At 65.2% G+C, this 18,127-nt stretch overlaps 2 protein-coding genes and 1 long non-coding RNA gene across 10 annotated transcripts in view; 2 read left to right on the top strand and 1 right to left on the bottom strand.

The window, feature by feature from the left end:
- The window catches only part of SBNO2 (strawberry notch homolog 2), a 49,676-nt gene extending 39,272 nt beyond the window's left edge, over positions 1 to 10,404 (top strand). For 4 of the 7 annotated variants that reach the window (XM_058728584.1, XM_058728588.1, XM_058728587.1 and 1 more), the window contains 19 exons: positions 112 to 265; positions 1,106 to 1,282; positions 1,783 to 1,880; positions 2,745 to 2,827; positions 3,914 to 4,219; positions 4,353 to 4,522; positions 5,085 to 5,216; positions 5,701 to 5,836; positions 5,927 to 6,039; positions 6,140 to 6,211; positions 6,292 to 6,400; positions 6,611 to 6,685; positions 6,818 to 7,000; positions 7,866 to 7,960; positions 8,044 to 8,136; positions 8,261 to 8,392; positions 8,618 to 8,694; positions 8,926 to 9,116; positions 9,195 to 10,404. In XM_058728584.1, the coding sequence (XP_058584567.1) occupies positions 112 to 265; positions 1,106 to 1,282; positions 1,783 to 1,880; positions 2,745 to 2,827; positions 3,914 to 4,219; positions 4,353 to 4,522; positions 5,085 to 5,216; positions 5,701 to 5,836; positions 5,927 to 6,039; positions 6,140 to 6,211; positions 6,292 to 6,400; positions 6,611 to 6,685; positions 6,818 to 7,000; positions 7,866 to 7,960; positions 8,044 to 8,136; positions 8,261 to 8,392; positions 8,618 to 8,694; positions 8,926 to 9,116; positions 9,195 to 9,670 (2,872 nt within the window). In that variant the 3' untranslated portion in view covers positions 9,671 to 10,404. The remainder of the gene's footprint in view (positions 1 to 111; positions 266 to 1,105; positions 1,283 to 1,782; positions 1,881 to 2,744; positions 2,828 to 3,913; positions 4,220 to 4,352; positions 4,523 to 5,084; positions 5,217 to 5,700; positions 5,837 to 5,926; positions 6,040 to 6,139; positions 6,212 to 6,291; positions 6,401 to 6,610; positions 6,686 to 6,817; positions 7,001 to 7,865; positions 7,961 to 8,043; positions 8,137 to 8,260; positions 8,393 to 8,617; positions 8,695 to 8,925; positions 9,117 to 9,194) is intronic. The other 3 variants (XM_058728585.1, XM_058728586.1, XM_058728589.1) reach the window with 3 other exon arrangements.
- Positions 10,405 to 11,883: 1,479 nt separating this feature from the next.
- GPX4 (glutathione peroxidase 4) lies at positions 11,884 to 14,221 on the bottom strand. 2 transcript variants are annotated; one of them, XM_058728593.1, is made up of 7 exons: positions 14,076 to 14,221; positions 13,117 to 13,211; positions 12,888 to 13,032; positions 12,574 to 12,725; positions 12,451 to 12,475; positions 12,216 to 12,275; positions 11,884 to 12,138 (listed from the first exon to the last, which is right to left on the bottom strand). In XM_058728593.1, exons 1-7 carry the CDS (start codon positions 14,157 to 14,159, stop codon positions 12,106 to 12,108), a joined length of 594 nt encoding a protein of 197 aa, XP_058584576.1. In that variant the 5' UTR covers positions 14,160 to 14,221; the 3' UTR covers positions 11,884 to 12,105. The 2 variants fall into 2 exon arrangements, with proteins under 2 accessions (XP_058584576.1, XP_058584575.1); XM_058728592.1 differs by lacking the exon at positions 14,076 to 14,221 and adding an exon at positions 13,482 to 13,720.
- A 137-nt stretch (positions 14,222 to 14,358) lies between these two features.
- LOC131510908 (uncharacterized) lies at positions 14,359 to 16,429 on the top strand. The gene is made up of 2 exons (XR_009261240.1): positions 14,359 to 14,991; positions 15,626 to 16,429. It is a non-coding gene; the product is annotated as an uncharacterized LOC131510908 (long non-coding RNA).
- Positions 16,430 to 18,127: the final 1,698 nt, after the last annotated feature.

Consider the following 18,127-nt stretch of genomic DNA (forward strand, 5'->3'; position numbering starts at 1 on the left):
GCCCTTCCTCACCCTCCAGGGCTCAGCTCCCGGTATCAGCCCCCCCCCCCCGAGTCACCCTTGTTCCGTGGGACCCAGCATGTGGTCAGGTGGCCCTGTCCTTGTCCGCAGGGGCGTGGGCGCCATGGAGATCGTGGCCATGGACATGAAAGTCAGCGGCATGTACATCGCACGCCAGCTCAGCTTCTCCGGCGTCACCTTCCGCATCGAGGAGATCCCGCTGGCCCCAGCCTTCGAGCGCGTCTACAACCGCGCGGCCCTGCTGGTAAGCAGGGTGGCCGGGCTCTGTGACCACACGGACACGAGTGTGCGTGTCCCTTGGGAATTACGCTCCCGTCCCTTCAGCATCTGTCCTCGCGGGTGCCACGGGGAGTTGGCCCGTCGAGACTCACTCCTGCCACCAGTTCTCCTGTGACCGTAATGACGGGGCCTTGTTGTTCCCGGAGGTCGCGGCCGCTGTCGGCGTCCATGTTTCTGTGCCTGTGGCGTGGCCCCATCTCTGTTGGCATTTCTGTGTCGTGGACGGGCTCCTCTGTTCTCACGGTCCCATCTCGCCCACACGGGACAAGCCCTGGGCGTCAGGCCTGACGGTGTTGATGATTTGAACTACAGTTCAAACCCAGTTTGGGCCGTCTGCCCCATCCGCCAGAACTGCTGACACGGGGTGGGGGTGGGGGGTCGTTCTCTCTGGGGCGTCCCGGGCACTGGGGGAGGGGGAGCGGCATCCCCGGCCCCGCCCACTCGATGGGGCCCCCAGTCGTGATGGCCACAGTTGTCGCCAGGCACGGTCCTGGGTGAGACGCCCCGGTCTGAAGTGTCAAGAGCCACGTGGCTGCTGGCAGAAGGCGGTCACTGCAGGTGTCCCCACCCCTTAGCAGAAGCGACGTCTCCTCGCCTCCCGCGCAGAGTCTGCCGTTCCCACCGTGGCCTCGCCAGAATCGCACGTTTTGGTTTTCTAACATTTCTTAGCGTTTGGTACCGGCAGCACCTCTGTGTTGCTCTGCTTACCACCCCCTCGCCCCCCGCGACGAATCCCAGCCGGGATGGGAGCCGGGTGGCGGGGAGCGGCTGGGCCGCAGCAGCTGAGCTGGGCGTGTCCTTGCAGTGGGCCGAGGCCCTGGGCGTGTTCCAGCAGGCCGCCGACTGGATCGGCCTGGAGTCCCGCAAGTCCCTGTGGGGCCAGTTCTGGTCGGCCCACCAGCGCTTCTTCAAGTACCTCTGTGTGGCCGCCAAAGTGCACCGGCTGGTGGAGCTGGCCCGGGAGGAGCTGGCCCGGGACAAGGTGAGCCGGCAGGCACAGCGCCCAGGTCGGCGGGGCCGGCGAGGCGCTCTTCCCTGGTCGCCTCGAGAGCCGGGCAGGGCTTGGGGCTTTGCGGTCACACCAGGAGCCCTGCGCTCTTGTGTGGCTGGGCCGAGTCTGTGAGGACAGAGTGTGGCCTGGAAGGTTCCAGTCCTGCCTGACCCAGCCCCCCTGAAGCAGGTGACAGGCGTGGCCTGGCCCCCGGTTTTCCACGTCCAGGCAGGGCTGGCAGGAGCCAGGGCAGAGGGTAGTGAGAGGGTCCGGGAGGGCTGAGGCTGTGTGTAGTCTCAGGGTAGACTCAGGTGTGTTGGGGGCCTGGCAGCCAGCAGGACACCAGGGGCGGAAAGAGAAAGGAACTGAGGCCAACTTGGTTTCTGACGACCAGGGGCTTCCCTGTGGGCCCCTCTGGGGCCACGCTCCTGGGCTGGCCAGTGGGAGTCTCAGAGCCCAGCTCACCCCCGACCTCCCCCCACTCCCCCAAGTGTGTGGTCATCGGGCTGCAGTCCACGGGTGAGGCTCGGACCCGGGAGGTGCTGGACCAGAAGGACGGGCAGCTCGATTGCTTTGTCTCCGCCGCTGAGTGAGTGATGCTCGAAGCCCCCAGGGTGGGCGGGGACAGTCCGCAAGTCCCGCAACCTTGCGCCCCCACCCTCCGTTCTCCCTACGTGGCAGCCAGTGCCCTGTGACCCCAGCCGTGAGAACCCAGGTGTGCATCTGCTCAGACACTGCCCCAGCCCTCAGGGACGACAGGCCGGGACGATGAGCCACGGGTGACCCCAAGGCTCAGAGGGTGCCAGCAAAGGGACCTGGGATTTCGGGACAAGGCTTCCAGGTGCCCATCCCCCACATGGCTGCAGCACTGTTTCAAGGACCGCGCAGGTTTTAGGAACTAGCCTTTGGGGACCCTAAAGCTGCAGGCCTCTCTTCCCAGGGCTGGAAGGCCTCCTGGGCCCAGGGCCTCTCAGAGGTGGTTAGTCTGTGTGCACAGAGCTCTTGATGGCTGGAGGAGGGAGCCCCACTCAGGGCCCCACCCCACGCCCAGGCCCTCACAGTGAAACTGTGGCCCTGGGCCTGCCCTCCCCCTGCACCCCTGCAGCCTCCACACCCTCCCTCCCTGCCCCCTCCCCCCGCACCCCTGCAGCCTCCACACCCTCCCTCCCTGCCCCCTCCCCCCGCACCCCTGCAGCCCTCACACCCTCCCTCCCTGCCCCCTCCCCCTGCACCCCTGCAGCCTCCACACCCTCCCTCCCTGCCCCCTCCCCCCGCACCCCTGCAGCCTCCACACCCTCCCCCCCCACCCCCAGCCCTCACACCCTCCCTCCCTGCCCCCTCCCCCCGCACCCCTGCAGCCCTCACACCCTCCCTCCCTGCCCGGCACCCTCCCCAGAGCTACTCCAGGTGCGGTTTCTCTCGTACTGGGAATGATTTTGCTTCTTGATTTTAGGGGTGTCTTTTTGTCACTAATTCAGAAGCACTTTCCTTCAACCAAAAGAAAGCGAGAGAGAGGAGTTGGCAGTAAGAGAAAACGTAAGCTCCCCCCACACCCCCAGCCTCTGACCTCTCTCCCATCTCCCATGCACAGCCTGGCTCGAAATCCTCCCTGGTCTCCCTCCCGTCCTCACTCGCTCATTCCTCTGCCCCACTGTCCCCTGTCTGAGCATCGACCCCTCTGCTGCTCGCTGCAGAGCCAGGAGGGTTCTGCCTCTGAGCAGGCCCAACTTGGGCGCCCCCACCCCCCCCCCCAACGCCACCCACGTGTCCAGGGGACAGCGGGTGCAGAGGCACCCGGCACAGCTTCCCAAGAGAAACCCCGTGGGTGGCAGCCTCCAGGGTGCACTCGCTGCACGGGAGACGCAGACCCCAGCAGGGCCTCTCCTCAGCCTCCCTGTTGGCCAAAGACCAAACCCCGGTTCCGCGGGACGGCGTGGCTAGCTCGTCCTCGGGCAGCAGCCACCTGTGGCCCCCAGCGTCGCCCTCGGATGGGGGAGCTTAAGATTCTGGTTCTCGGCCTCGCGCTCCCTAGGTGGAAGCCAGCCCGGCGCCCCCACCGCGCTAGCTCGTGGCCCACGATGGGGCTCAGGAAGCGCATCCCAGGAGGGAGGTCACCCTCCCGGCGGTGCCTGCGTGGGCTGCTTTCCAGCAGAGGCTGGGCATGAGTTCGCTGTGGGGAGCGAGGCTCAGAGAGGCCGGGCAACCCAGCTGAGGTCACACAGCCAGACGCGGGGCATCCCCGACCATGGCAGTGTACGTAAGGTGCCTAGACCACCGTCCCCTCGGGACCTGGGTACGTCCTTTGGCCGACCCAACCAGGCAACCAGGGTTGCCGTGTGAGGTCAGGCACCTGGCCTCCCCAGGCACCAGCCAAGAGTAAACTGAAGCGTCAGGAAGTCAGACAGGGACGTCAAAACTGCTCTACGCCACGTCCTGGCTGACGGCAGGACCCGGGAGAGCAGCCAGAAGCTGGACGGAGCAAGAGGCTCAGGCCACTCGGGTCCCGGCACGTGGGTGTGGCCCTGGACTGCCCCCTTCCCCTCCTGAGGCGTCGCCGTGAGCTGGGCCCCTCAGGAGGGAGGAGCGGGCCGGGCCTCCATGAGCCTGGTTCCTCCTGTGCAGGGCGGCCACGGGGCCGTGGGGCCAAGGCGCCCAGGCTGGTGTGCGAGGTGGCAGGCGTGATCCGGATCAGTGACGACAGCAGCACCGAGTCAGATGCCGGCCTGGACAGTGACTTCCACTCCTCCCCTGAGTCCGTGCTGGATGACGACGTAGTCATTCTGGACGCCATCGGGCTGCCGGCCGATGACCGCGGTGAGGCCTGCAGCCCAGCATTTGCCACCTTACAGACAGGGGAGTCGGGCTCAGAATGTCATCAGGGCCACGCGCCTGGCCTGAGGCAGAGGGGGTTCACACCAGCAGTCTGGGGTGAGAGAACATTCCAGATCCCTGTACCCCCGTGCACGCGACTGTGCCCCACTCCTCAGGGACCCCTTCACTGCTTCCAGTGGGGCTGTGGGCAGGTGGGCTGGCCGGTACCCCCTGACCTCTGGCCCTGCAGGGCCCCTGTGCCCCCTGCAGCGAGACCCACACGGCCCTGGTGTCCTGGAGCGTGTGGAGCGGCTAAGGCAGGACCTCCTGGCCAAAGTGCGGGCGCTGGGCCGGGAGCTGCCCGTCAACACTCTGGACGAGCTCATCGACCAGCTTGGGGGCCCCGAGCACGTGGCTGAGGTGAGCTTTCACGGGGCCCCCTCGTGGCCACCCCGGAGTCCCCGCACAGCACCGTGACATGGGGTTGGAGCTGGGAAGACCCCAGGTCCAGCATCCGGTGTGTAGCCCAGGAGGCCGGGCCGGCTGGTGGTGGACTCCCCTCCCACAGCCGCTGTCGCCCTGCCCCCTGCTCCCCAGCCCGGCCTGGCACCCACCTTCCCCACACACCCTCGTGTGCTCTTAGTCCCCAGGCCTGTCCCCCTGTGTCTCCTCCCTATCCTCCCCACCTGCAAACTGTCCCCTTTCTTGGGATGTCCCTGTGGGGACAGCCCAGGCTCTGGTTTTGCCCCAGGGAGCAGGTTTATAATAGAAGACGTAGGACGGAGTGAAAATCTTGCTGTCTGCCCCTGGGCGGCCCGGGCCTGGCACCAAGGCTGTCCTGGCCCAGGGTCCACAGCGTCCCTAGCACACACACACTCAGGGGCTCCGGGCACCCAGGCAAGGGGCCAGGGAAACAGGCATGCGGGGGCCAGTCCCTGACGGCCTCACCGGCTGACTGCTGTTCCCCCCTCCCCAACCCCAGATGACTGGCAGGAAGGGCCGTGTGGTGTCCAGGCCCGACGGGACGGTGGCCTTTGAGTCTCGGGCAGAGCAAGGCCTCTCCATCGACCACGTGAACCTCAGGGAGAAGGAGCGCTTCATGAGTGGGGAGAAGGTGGGGGCATGAGGCCGGGGCCCAGGGGGTGCAGGGGATGGGCTGTGTCAACAGGTGCCCCCCGTGTGGGGGGAGCGGGTGAGGACCCTGCGTGACCAGGGAGGTGCAGGGTTCCTGAGGGGCTGGCCCCAGGACCACAGCCCATCGCGGCCCCCGCTGGGCGTGTGTGTGCACGAGTGCCTGAGCGGGGGGGCCCCCACAGGCCTCCCTGGCCGTCCCAGCCTCCGGTCACTGTCACGCTGCTGTCTGTCACTGCCCAGGGGCCGCTGTGAGGCCCTCCACTGAAACTCAGTGTGGGCTGCTCCTCTCCACCCAGGGCAGGCCAGGGGTGGCCCACGGTCCGCTCTGAGCCCACGTGGGCTCCCCCACGGACACACACCTGCTCCTCCCGTACTCACCTTAAACGAGTCCCAGTGACCCACGTGAGGTGCGCAAGGCACAGAGGAGCAGGCAGGGTTCTGACTGTCCCGTCCGTGTCCCCCAGCTCGTGGCCATCATCTCCGAGGCCTCCAGCTCTGGCATCTCCCTCCAAGCGGACCGCCGCGTCCAGAACCAGCGACGCCGGGTCCACATGACACTGGAGCTGCCCTGGAGCGCGGACCGGGCCATCCAGCAGTTCGGTGAGTCCCACCCCGGGCAGCCCCGCCCCCGGCCGCCCCGCCCCGCCCCGCCCCCCGCCCGCGGTCCCTGAGAGCCCTCCTCCGCTTCAGGCCGGACCCACAGGTCCAACCAGGTCTCTGCCCCCGAGTACGTCTTCCTCATCTCCGAGCTGGCCGGGGAGCGAAGGTTCGCCTCCATCGTTGCCAAGCGGCTGGAGAGCCTGGTGAGCGGGGCTGGCCGGGCTCCCCCGGGGGGGGGGGGGGGGGGGGGCGGCGCCGGGAGGAGCGGGGGCAGCTCCTGACGGTCTTCCCCATCCGGGGCAGGGGGCTCTGACCCATGGGGACCGCCGCGCCACTGAGTCCCGTGACCTGAGCAAGTACAACTTTGAGAACAAGGTACCTGGGGAGGGGGAGGGGGGCAGGAGGGGATGTGTCCGTGCCCAGGGTCCCCTAACGCCCCTCCTCTCTGCACTCAGTACGGCGCCCGGGCCCTCAGCTGTGTCCTCACCACCATCCTGAGCCAGACTGAGAACAAGGTGCCGCTGCCCCAGGGCTACCCCGGAGGAGATGCCGCCTTTTTCCGGGGTGAGCTGGGGCTGAGTGAAGGTCTCTGCAGTGTGGGGACAGCTTGCCCCGGAGCAGTCTGGAGCACTGGCATTGGCAGACTGAATTTGTGTCCAAAGACCCCCCTTCCGCACAAGCTTACCGAGGGGGCACTGGTGGCAGGGCGGGCACCCCGGGCTGGCTGGAGGGCTGGCATGGGGCAGAAGACATTCGAGGCCCCCCCTTCTGCAGATATGAAGCAGGGCCTGCTGTCGGTTGGCATTGGTGGGCGTGAGTCCCGCTCTGGCTGTCTGGATGTGGAGAAGGGTGAGTCCTCCACGCAGAGTCCCCCTGCCCCCCCCCCCAAATCCATGGGAAGGCCTCCACACCTCCCAGGCAAAGCTCCTGGGGCCCTGCCGGGGCTCCCGACACCCTGAGCTCCCCCCTGCTCCCCCCCAGACTGCTCCATCAAGTTCTTGAGCACCCCCCACCCCCCAGACTGCTCCATCACCAAGTTCCTGAACCGCATCCTGGGGCTAGAGGTGCACAAGCAGAACGCGCTGTTCCAGTATTTCTCCGACACCTTCGACCACCTCATCGATGTGGACAAGAAGGAGGGCAAATACGACATGGGCATCTTGGGTGAGGGCTGTGGCCTCCCCGGGGCGGGGGCCTGTGGGGGGTGGGGGTCTCCAGAGCCCGAAATGGCCCTGACGGTGTTGCCCCTGTCCCCGCTCCAGCCTCCTAATGGAGGGACCGTGGCCATGCTGGGGTGATCCCCACCCCGGTGAGCAACTGGGAGGGCCCTGGAGGGGCAGGACTTGGGGCACCAAGAAGACTCTGTCTCGGGGAGGGGGGCTGCTGCAGCCTAGTGCCATTCCCTGAGGACCAGAAGGTTTTATTTAGGCCTGAGGGGTATATCCACATGCTCCACGTGCTGGTGGTGAGCCTGGCACGTTTGCTCTCCTCATGCCAAAGGAACCTGACGGCTGATACCCCACAGCAGGGGCTGGGGGAGGGGGGGGCCACAAGCCCTCCTGAGAGAGACCAGAGTCTGTATTTTCAGCTTCGAGGACCAGTCTCTGCCCGAGCATACAACTTGGCCGTGGTAGTGAAAGCACAGACCACGGGAAACTGAGTGGTCACGGCTACGTGCCAATAAAACTTTATTTATAAAATCGGTGGCAGGTATAGTTTGCTGACTTCTATGTAACCATCCCCACAAGAGCCTTGCAGAGCTGGGGCCCTGAGGGGCATGTTGTCTGTAGTCACATCTAGTGTGAGTGTCCAGTGGGGGCTGGGGAGGCGGCTTGGACCCCAGGCCACCACAGGAGGGGCCACTTGCCATCCGGGCCGTCTCTGCCGGGGGGTGCATCCACTGCACTCCCTAGTGGACATCTGTGGGGTGTCCCCGAGAACTTGGGACGGACGGCTCCCGAAAGCCCAGAGCCTGGAGCCTCGTGGCCCCCTGATGGGAGGGTCTCACCCCTGCTCATCCTCTCTGCAGACCTGGCTCCAGGCGTTGATGAGATCTATGAGGAGAGCCAGCAGGTGTTCCTTGCCCCTGGGCACCCACAGGATGGGCAGGTGGTCTTCTATAAGGTGAGTGGGCGCTAAGCCGCCCAGCACGTGCAGGCCCGCCCCCAGAACCCCTCACCCCGCTCTGAGCCCACATGCTCTTGCAGATCAGCGTGGACCGCGGCCTGAAATGGGACGAGGCTTACGCCAAGTCCCTGGAGCTGACGGGCCCCCACGACGGCTTCTACCTCTCCTACAAGGTGGGTGGCTCGGGGGGCCCCCAACATGTCCCCAGGGGCAGGACCCCAGCCGAGGGGGTGGGGGGCCAGGGAGGGACAGGCAGCATCGCCCCTACCTCCCCATCTCCCGCGCACCCCTGCCCAGGTCCGGGACAACAAGCCCAGCTGCCTCCTGGCGGAGCAGAACCGCGGCAAGCACTTCACGGTGTACAAGCCTAACGTGGGCCGGCAGAGCCAGCTGGAGACCTTCGACAGCCTGTGCCGGAAGTTCCACTGGGTAGGTGCCGGCTGACGGGCCGGGGGTGGGGGGGTGCCTGTGCCCCCTGGCGCACGTGCTCCCCTTTCTGCAGGTCCCCAGGCCAGCTCTCTGTGCCCAGCTCACCCGGCTGCCGGTGCAGGAGGAGCAGGCCTGGGGCACCCTGGACCTTAGCTTCCCGCTCGTGCACTGGGAATCGTGGATGGTCAGCCCATGCGGGTGGCTCACGCGGCTGTGTGTCCGCAGGTGACAGCGGAGGAGGCCAGGGAGCACTGGGAGAACAGCTACGCCTTCTCGCTGACGCACTGCAGCCACACCGCATGGTGAGGGCCGGGGTCGGACTGGGACGGGGGCACGACAGCTTTGCACGGCCTGGCCCTGGCCTCTGCAAAGCACGTGTACGAGGAGGGTCCCTACAAATGGCACAGGGCAAAGGGGCGGGGGGGGGGGGGCGCGTTGGGCGTCAGGGGCGTTCAGGGAGCTCGGAGGAGGCGAGCAGGACGGTGCGTGGGGGCCCATGGGATCCGAGCCTCCCCTCCCCCGCCCCGGCGCAGGAACCGGCACTGCCGGCTGGTGCAGGAGGGCAAGGACTGCGTGCAGGGCCTGCGGCTGCGGCACCACTACATGCTGTGCGGGGCCCTGCTGCGCGTGTGGGGCCGCATCGCCGCCGTCATGGCCGACGTCACCAGCAGCAGCTACCTGCAGATCGTGCGCCTCAAGACCAAGGACCAGAAGAAGCAAGTCGGTGAGCAGGTGGGCACGCCAGAGGGGCCGGGCGGGAGCAGGCCCCGCTTCAGAGGCCCTGACCCGCCCCGGCCCCCAGGCATCAAGATCCCCGAGGGCTGCGTGCGCCGCGTGCTGCAGGAGCTACAGCTCATGGACGACGACGTCAAGCGCAAGCACGCGCGGGGCCGAGGCCTCCCCGCGCCGCCGCCGCCGCCGCCGCCGCCCGCCCTGCGCCCACTCGAGCTGCCTTGCGGCCCCGGCGAGATCCTGGACCTCACCTACAGCCCGCCGGCCCAGGCCTTCCCGCAGCCCCCGCCCTTTGCCTTCCCGCCCCCGGACCCCGTGCCAGCCCCCGGCGGCCTGCCCCTGGGCGCCCCGGACTCCGCAGCCGACGCCGCCGCCGCGGCCTTGGCACACCAGCGCCGTGACATCAACTTCAAGGAGGTGCTGGAGGACATGCTGCGCTCCCTCAACGCCGGGCCTGGCGCCGGGGCAGCCGGAGCGCCCGCGGGGAGCGGGGGGCCCGAGCGGCAGAGCGTCATCCAGTTCGGCCCCCCCTTTCCCAGCTCGTAGGCCCGGCAAGCGGCCCACAGCCGGCGTCCGAGAGGAAACTTACTTATCTGCAATACCACGTCTCCGTGGACTCGAACTTCTCTCCTGCCGGCCTGGGTGGCGGGCGGGTGGTGAGCCGGGGCCCAGGGCCCCCCCTGCTGACTTCCGGGGAGGGGCTGCCACGCCCCCACGCCCCCGCCCCCAGCTTCCGGAGGCCTCCACTGTAGTGCCTTCCCTACCGGGCAGACCCCTCAAGATGCTGCTGCCCGCCCTTCGGGGCCCTCCCAGGCAGCGCAGGTCCCACTCAGGATGTCGCGGGGTCCAGGCTTGGGCAGGGCCCGGGGGTGAGGGGCACACCCTGCCCGTGCCTCTGCCCTCTCCTGCCCTCCAGGCCTAGACAGGAGCTCCCCATCCCACCTCACCCCACCCACCCTCAGGGCCTGGTCTGACCAGAAACCCCTGAAATCCACAAAACTGGGTGGCCCCAAGAGCTGGAAACTCAGGAAACCCCAGGTGCTCAGGGCCCTGCCTTCTCTGGGGGACTCCATGGGACAGACCCCACCCCCATTAATATATGCAATTCTTCCCCACTCTCTCTGCTCCCTAAATTATTGCCCCGCCCTCTCTCCCAGGCCCCAGAACCTGCCGTGGAGCTGGCGGTGTGGGTGGGTCCCTGGTTTCTATGTGTATTTATAATTAATGCAGGTGTACATATGTAAAGAGATCTTTTTTTAAATATATGTGCCTTTTCACTACCTCCCAGATTGTCTGCTTCTCCAGCCTGCAGAGACCATGGGGAGAGGAAGGCACAGTGTGTCTCCTCCAGGAACGTTTAGCGGATACCCACGGTGGCCCCACTCAGAGGAGGTCAAGGGGGCTGTTGCCTGTGGAGGGAGCCAGGCGGGTGAGACCAGCCCGCTCCTCTCCCAGACCCGTGGGAGGCCGAGGCCAGGGTAGAGGTCTAGGGCCAGGCTGAGGAGACAGACCCACGCTACAAGGGGCTGTTGTCTACGGTGTCTTCCTGGCACCAGCGTGGCAGGCCAGCTGCCTTGGCCCGACCCGTGCCAGCCCTGCTGTGTCCTGGGCCAGTCACTGGTTGCCTCCTGTCTGCCGGGGAGACCCAACACCCCCCGACACCCCGGGACACTCAGGGTGGTGGTGCTCTCCAGAGCAGTTCCCCTAGTCTCTGGTGTGCACAGCTGCGGCCCCTGCTCTGGTTTATTCCCAAGGCTCCCTCACAGTGTTGGTTCAGGTGGGTGGGGCAGCCCAGGACAGGAGGACCAAGAGCTGAGCCCTTGGGAAGGCAGGAACGCACGCCAGGCCCTTCGCGGAAACCACGGAAGCACACCCGGGTCTGGTCCTCAGGTTAGAAGGGTCTCCCACCAGCCAGGACATGGACAGGTGAGGAGCCGGGAGACCCAGGGGAAGCAGCTCTAGGGTGGCTGGGGTTCTCAGCCTGGCTACTGCAGCCCTCCAGCCCCATCTCTCTGCTGCTGACCTTCACTGGAAATTGGTGGGGGCTGGGGGGGGGGGTGGGTAGGGACAGGACAGACCCAACTGCTCTCCAGCCATGCCATCCCCTACTCCCTTGCCAGGATGGCCCCAGGCAGCTACAGGCAGGAAGCTGTGACCATGCCTCCCAGGCCCCCCAGACCATGGATGAGCGTTGGTCTGCAGGACTGATGGCCTCAGGCTATTCCCACCCCTTCCTGGGGCGGGGGACTGTGGATAACGCCCCCACAGCTGCACCAGATGAGGCCCCGTGGGCAGGCCTGGATGCCCTGGCTCAGTGTCCAACAGTGAGGCCTGTCTATTGCACAGGCCCTGCCTGGCACGGCTCTGTGCCCAGACCAGCTCGGCCTGATGCTCAGCCCACCCCCCGTGCCCGGTCCCTCCAGTGGGCAGAGCCACAAGGCCCCAGCCCCCTTGGCCTCCCATCTAGGCACTGGGGAAGACCGGCCACAGGCAGGCCCTGAGCAGCGGGCTAATACCCTGGATGAGTCACAGCCAGTAATTCCTATCACCTCCCACAGGATCAGCCTGTGCCCAGCAGGCGGGGCTGCTAAGATTAGCGGGCACAGACGCAGCCCTAGGAAGCCAGAGAACTCCTGAACTCACAAGAGCCTGGAGAGCTAACACCACCCTCCTGCCCCTGAACCAGAAGGTCCCCAGGGCAAAAGGCTTCCCCGCCTACCCCCCAAACCCACCCCAGGGAGGCAGGAACTTGCAGCAGGCCAATTTGTACGTTTTATTCCCACAAGATAACCAGGGGTGGGGGGCGCCGAGCCACGAGCCAGGCCGAGGAACCTTCCTCCGGCAGGGGGTGCACGCCGGGTTCTCGGGTCTGCCCCACCAGCAGGCTGGTTTTCAGGCAGACCGTCATGGGTGCCGGGTAGAAGGCTCCGAGGGGCAGGGGCAGGGCCATGGGGGGGCGGGGGGGGCACATCCTTGTGGAGCTAGAGGTAGCAGGGCAAGTCCTTCTCGATCACCTGTGGGGAGAAAGGGGGTCAGCGCTGGCCTCTTCCTTGGCCCCCACCCCCCAGCGGGCCCCTGCAGAGGAACCTACCAGGGGCTCTTCCATGGGACCGTACCGCTTCACCACGCAGCCATTCTTGTCAATGAGGAACTGCAGGAAGGGGCCGCATCAAAACAGGGACCCCGCAGCTCTGGGGGGGGAAATGCGGCCCCCGGGGCTGGAGTCCCTTTGGGCAGGGCACTGAGCTGGGGCTGAATAAACGGACCCAGGGGCAGGAGCTGGCCCTGGACACGGTCCTAGCCTGTCCCCCCTTCCCCCTTCTTACCTTGGTGAAGTTCCATTTGATGGCACTAGAAGACAAATGTGAGATCATGAGAAATCTGTGGCGATTACGGGCCCCCCGGGGTCCCTGCGGACCACCCTGCCCTCTCCTTTGCCCCGCACTCACTTTCCCAAGATGCCCCTCCCCTTGGGCTGGACTTTCATCCACTTCCACAGCGGGTGGGCATCATCCCCGTTCACACAGATCTTGCTGAACATATCGAACTTGACATTATAGCCAGCAGCGAACTCCTTGATCTCCGCGTTACTCCCTGGTTCCTGGGGCAAGCAGGGACATTGGGGTGAGGGAGGACAAGCCTGGACTCCCCCTGGTCCCCGCTGCCACAGGCCCGACCCAGATCTTCTCCCCACACCCGCCCACCCTAGTCTTGACCATCCCGACACAGGGACACCTAGGGACACAGCTGGCCAAGTACGTACCTGCCTCCCGAACTGGTTGCAAGGGAAGGCCAGGATCCGTAAACCACACTCAGCGTATCTGGCGTGCAGGTCGACAAGCTGAGTATAGTTTACCTCCGTTTTGCCTCATTGCGAGGCCACGTTGGTGACTATGCACACGAAGCCCCTGGAGGAGAGATGGTGCAGTCAGGCCAGGTCAGGGCCATCGACCTTTTCCCCTGCCTCTCCCACCAGGCAGGTATGTACCCACCGGTACTTGTCCAGATTAACCATGTGTCCATCGATGTCCTTGGCTGAGAACTCGTGCATGGACTGAGCACAGCGCCAGTCGTCTCTGGAGGCACACTGTAAGGCAAGGGCACCATGAGGGGCCTGTGGACCTCGCTGCCACCTGGCCCATCGCCCAGCTCAGGGTCCCCAGAGGAAGGACTCCCAGGCGGATCCGCGCCAAGAAAACCATGTCCCCGGGACAAGGAAAAACTGAGGACTCCTCCTCCTCGAAGGCGCCCGCCGCTTGCGCTGCAGGGCGCATTTGACAGAGGACACTGAGACCCAAAGAGGGTTTGGGACCCCGCCAGGTGGCTCCAGCGGCGGGTGTGGGGGCCCCGCGCGCACCGGATCCCGGGAATCGGCGCTACAGCCGCTATCACAGGTCGCGAGCGCCGCCTGCCCCGCTCTCTCTAGACGCGGCTCCTTCCGTCGGGGGCGCGCCCTCTTGCGCCCGCAAGCCCCAGCCTTCCGCCGCGGGGGAACTCGGCGCCGCCGCCTGCCCGGCAACCGGCGCCGCTGCCCGCGGCGACCCGGGGAGCCGGCGGCTGTGCGGCCCATGCCGGACCGTTTCCGGCCGCGCCTGTGCCCGAGGGCCGCGCCGGGGGGACAGAGGGCCGGTAGCCAGGGCGCCCGGCCGCCCGTCTGTGACGCCACCGCGCGGGGCCCAGGGGAGCACGGGGCGGGGGAGGGGCGGTGACGCCCCTCGGCGCGTGACCCGGGGTTTCCAGCCCACCGGGCGCCTCCCGTTCGCCGGGCCCCGGCCGGGGGCGCCAGCGGCCGAGGGTGCCCAAGCCACCCAGCCCCCTCGACGCAACCCGGAGGCCCCCATCGGGGGTCCTTCCTGCCCAGGCCTGCTCCCGAACGCCCCCCGCCCGAGTTCTCCGCGGCCCCGCGCGCCTGCCCAACGGCCCGTCGGCCCGCCTCCGGTGCCCAGCTCACCATGGTGCCGGCCAGGCCGGGTGCGGCCAGGGCTCCGCACAGCAGCGCCGGCTTCAGCAGGCGGCACAGGCGGCTGAGGTTCATCGCGGCGGCGGGGGCGCCGGAGGCAGCGACTCCTCCCCTCGCCGAGCCAACCAATGGACGCGCGCCGGCGGGCCTGGCCTCCCCGCCCTAGGCCACGCCCAACAGAGCCCTCATTGGTTGTACGCGCAGGCGGGGCGGACACGTGGTGACACCAGCCAATGGGAGGCCGGGGTGAGGGGCGGGCGGGGGCCGGGCCGGGCCGGGCCGGGCTGCGGCTCCGTGGCTCTGCGCGACTGCGCATGCTCGCCGGCGGGGAGGGCTGCGAGGTCCGCGCGGGAGGCGCGGCGCGTCGGCGAGTTTAGGACGGTTATCCGGCTGGTTGACCTCGGCACCGGGGGATGCCTGACCACTTGAGATAGTACTGGAAACGCGTGGTGGGGGGCTCGAACTCCCAGACGTATCGCCCAGCTCTTTGAACACTGGAGGTTGTCTTTTAAAAGTAAATAAAGTCAGTCGGGGTCAGACTCCAGCTCACTGGAGACTGCGGTGTCGCTGCGGGGGCGCCCCGCCCGTGGGCCCAGCGAAGGCCGGGGACCACCCAGCGGCGAGCCACGAAACGGCACGCTGCCGTTACAAGCAGCGCGTGAGCCCGGGGCCACTAACCAGGCGACGGTTAGCGGGCCCCTGTGGCCGCGAGGACGCGCAGGTGTGTGCGGGGCAGCGGCGGCACACGCCGGGGGAGTAGTCTGCACACAGTGCAGGCGTGCTCAGGCGTTTGGCCGAGTCGGTCCAGAAGACAGAACCGCCCGCTCTTGGGAATTGAGCCAAGGAATTCCTCAGCGGCCCGTCCGCCCCCACTCCCAGCCCTGCCTGGACTTTGACCTGTGGACGAGTGGGTGTTTTCAGCTTGTGCTACAGTGCACTTCTTATCCCCTTCTCGGATCCTCCCGTGAACATTGCTGCAGAGACGGGGGAGGGGGTAGGACTCTCGGCTTGGTTCACTTGGGGGGCGCCAATGAGACCCCCTCCCACCCAGGCTTGCCAAAGGGCAGAGCTTCAGCAAGGGCCCTTGGCCAAGGGCCCTTGGCCTTGCGCCACGCTTAGAGGTAGAAGTGCAATGAAATGAGGAAGCCCATTCCAACGGCCAGGCCCTGTCTTGCACAATGGCCTTCACGTGGCCTCCTCCCTCCAGTGCGGCTACCAGAGGCCCACTTGTCTGAGTCACCTCCTGGAAGAGAGCCCCCATAGTCCCACCTGGGCAGCCTCACTTCTCAAGAAGGAGCACCCCACCCCACCCCCCCCCCCCCCGCACGTGCCGCCCATATTGCTTCCCCCCTGGAACCGCGGGGTGTCACGGCCACATTGGGGAAGGAGCCTGTCTGGCCCTGGGGGGAAGACTGCTGTTTTCACTTTTGCCGCAGTTGTGACCTATAACTTTGTCATAAAGATGGCCCCCGAGGCTGTTGGTTATTGCAGGATGGGCCAGGAAAACAGCTCAGGGCAACGCCCTTGTGCCCACCCCGCAGGAGGAGAGAGGTGGAGCGAGCTGGCAGCACCCATGTCCTGAGGTGGCCAGAGGCGAAGACAACAACCCATGTGGAGGCCAGCCGGAGGTGCGGCTGCCGGCGGGGCGTCCGGGCTTCACGGCTTCTGCCAGAGACCCTCCGTCTCACAGAGGGGGCCGTGGAGTCTTGGGACAGTCTCAAGGCTCCAGGAAGGCTTCCCTGTGGTGGCCTAAGTTCCTGTGTGTCCCCAGTGAGGGGGCTCAGCTGGCCACTGGCGAGAGGCCTTTTCAAAGTGGAAAGTTTTTCTAATTGAGATAAAATTCACATAACATAAAATCCACTATTTTAGCCATTTTGAAGTGCACACTTTTTTAAGATATTTAAAATGTACAACCATCTCCGCTAGGTAATTCCAGAACATCCCATCACCCCAAAGGAAACCCAGTCCCCATCATCAGTCACTCCCTGTCCCCTCCCCCAGCCCCCGGCCCCCATGAGCGAGCCCCTTCCTGTCCGTGGAAGAGCCTGTTCTGGAAGTTTCACACATGTGGATTCACACTCCGTGTGGCGTCTCATGACGGGTTCCCTCCCTGAGCGTCGGTCGTGTGTTCGGGGTCCGTCCGTGGGGCGGCGGGTGTGGGCGCCTCGCTCCTGCTCCGCTCGTGGCCAAGTAATGTTCCCATGCGTGGTGGACAGTGTGTTTACCTGTTCATATATTGATGGAATTTGGTTGTTTTGAACTTTTGCCTTTGTAATGCTGTACAAGTGTTTGTATGGGCATACATTTTCATTTTTTAAATTAAAAAAAAATTTTTTTTTCTTTAATTTACATCCAAATTAGCATATAGCGCAACAATGATTTCCAGGAGTAGATTCCTTAATGCCCCTTTCCCATTTAGCCCATGCCCCCTCCCACAGCCCCTCCAGCAAGCCTCTGTTCCCCATATTTAGGAGTCTCTTCTGTTTTGTCCCCCTCCCTCTTTTCGTACATTTTCATTTCTCCTTGGTATGCACCTAGGAGTGGAATTGCCGGGTCAGATGGTAAGCCTCGTTTAACCTCGTGAGCAGCTGCCGGACTGTTTTCCATCCACTCCATTTTATATCCCCACCCAGGAGCGTGTGGATGGCGGCCAGAGTTCTGGACTCAGCCTCGGCCATGTGATACAGCATGGCGAGAGGTGCGAAGGAGCAGCTTGCCACTCTGTCTCTGTGTCCTGGCGCTGAGGGCACAGTCACTGGACTCTGAATCATCAGAATGATGCTCAGGCCTTGGCAGCCTCTCTGGGGTCCTGAGGCCCACCTGGCCCTGTGAGCCCTTTCTCCTGTCTCTTCTGTGCCCTGTGGAACAGCAAGACTGCCTAACATCTACACACCCACTACTGTATTCACCTGCCACCCATGCCTGGGCCCTCTTGGGGTACTATCCGGGCCACCTTTCCTTGGAGCCGGCCTCCCCCCGCCCCCAGGTTCCAACAGTCCTGCCTTCTCCCCTTGCCAGATCTGCCTTCACGCCAGCAACCTAGACAGATGCCTTTTCTCCCATCTTAAAACCGCTCCTAAGGGCGCCTGGGTGGCGCAGTCGGTTAAGCGTCCGACTTCAGCCAGGTCACGATCTCACGGTCCGTGAGTTCGAGCCCCGCGTCAGGCTCTGGGCTGACGGCTCAGAGCCTGGAACCTGTTTCCGATTCTGTGTCTCCCTCTCTCTCTGTCCCTCCCCCGTTCATGCTCTGTCTCTCTCTGTCCCAAAAATAAAAAATAAAAAATAAAAAAACCGCTCCTAGCTCCCTCTCCTTCCACCTTCGGCCCCCCTCCCCTTGGCATTCGGGTCCACATCTCCAACTCCTTTCCTCTCATCCATCCCACCCTGGCCAGGCCCCCTCCTGATCCGCCCTCCTTGGGGTCACCAAGCTCCCGTCCAATCTTCACATCTGCTCAGACTCAAACTGCCGTTTCGTGGCCATGATGGTTGGTCTCTCCCTCCTCCTCCTCCAGACGCTTTCTTCACCTGTTTCCAGGGCACCTGGCAACCTCCTACCGCCCTTTATTCTACCAAGGAGCACTCATGTAACACTGCTGGTGCCAGGCACTGCCATCATTAGTCAAGCGCCCTGAGAAGCGGGTGCTGTTTTTGTCCCTGTTCTACGAGGCGGGGGGAAGGGAGACATTTAGGTACAAAATTGCTAAGGGATGTGCCTCGGTTCACACAGCCAGGACTGGAGGCCAGGCCACTGCTTCAGGATCTGTGCCCCGCTCTGTGCCCTTCCGCTGCTTCTTCCCTCTCCTCGGCCTCCATATCTTGGCAAGGCTCCGGTCCTGGTCTCGGATCTGTTCGGTGACCGCGCCCAGCCTCTGATCTCCATTGACTCCCACAAGTCTGCTGCACCGCCCCTCCCCCCCCCCTCCCAACCTTGGACTTTGCCCTGGATTCCACTCATATCCCAAGGTCTCCTTGATCTCTCTCCTTGGGCCGCAAGGAGATCATTTCTTCTTTCTTTTCTTTCTTTTTTCTTTATTCTTATTTTT

The sequence above is a fragment of the Neofelis nebulosa genome, chromosome 4, assembly GCF_028018385.1.
Source record: "Neofelis nebulosa isolate mNeoNeb1 chromosome 4, mNeoNeb1.pri, whole genome shotgun sequence".
NCBI classification, from domain to species: Eukaryota; Metazoa; Chordata; class Mammalia; order Carnivora; family Felidae; genus Neofelis; species Neofelis nebulosa.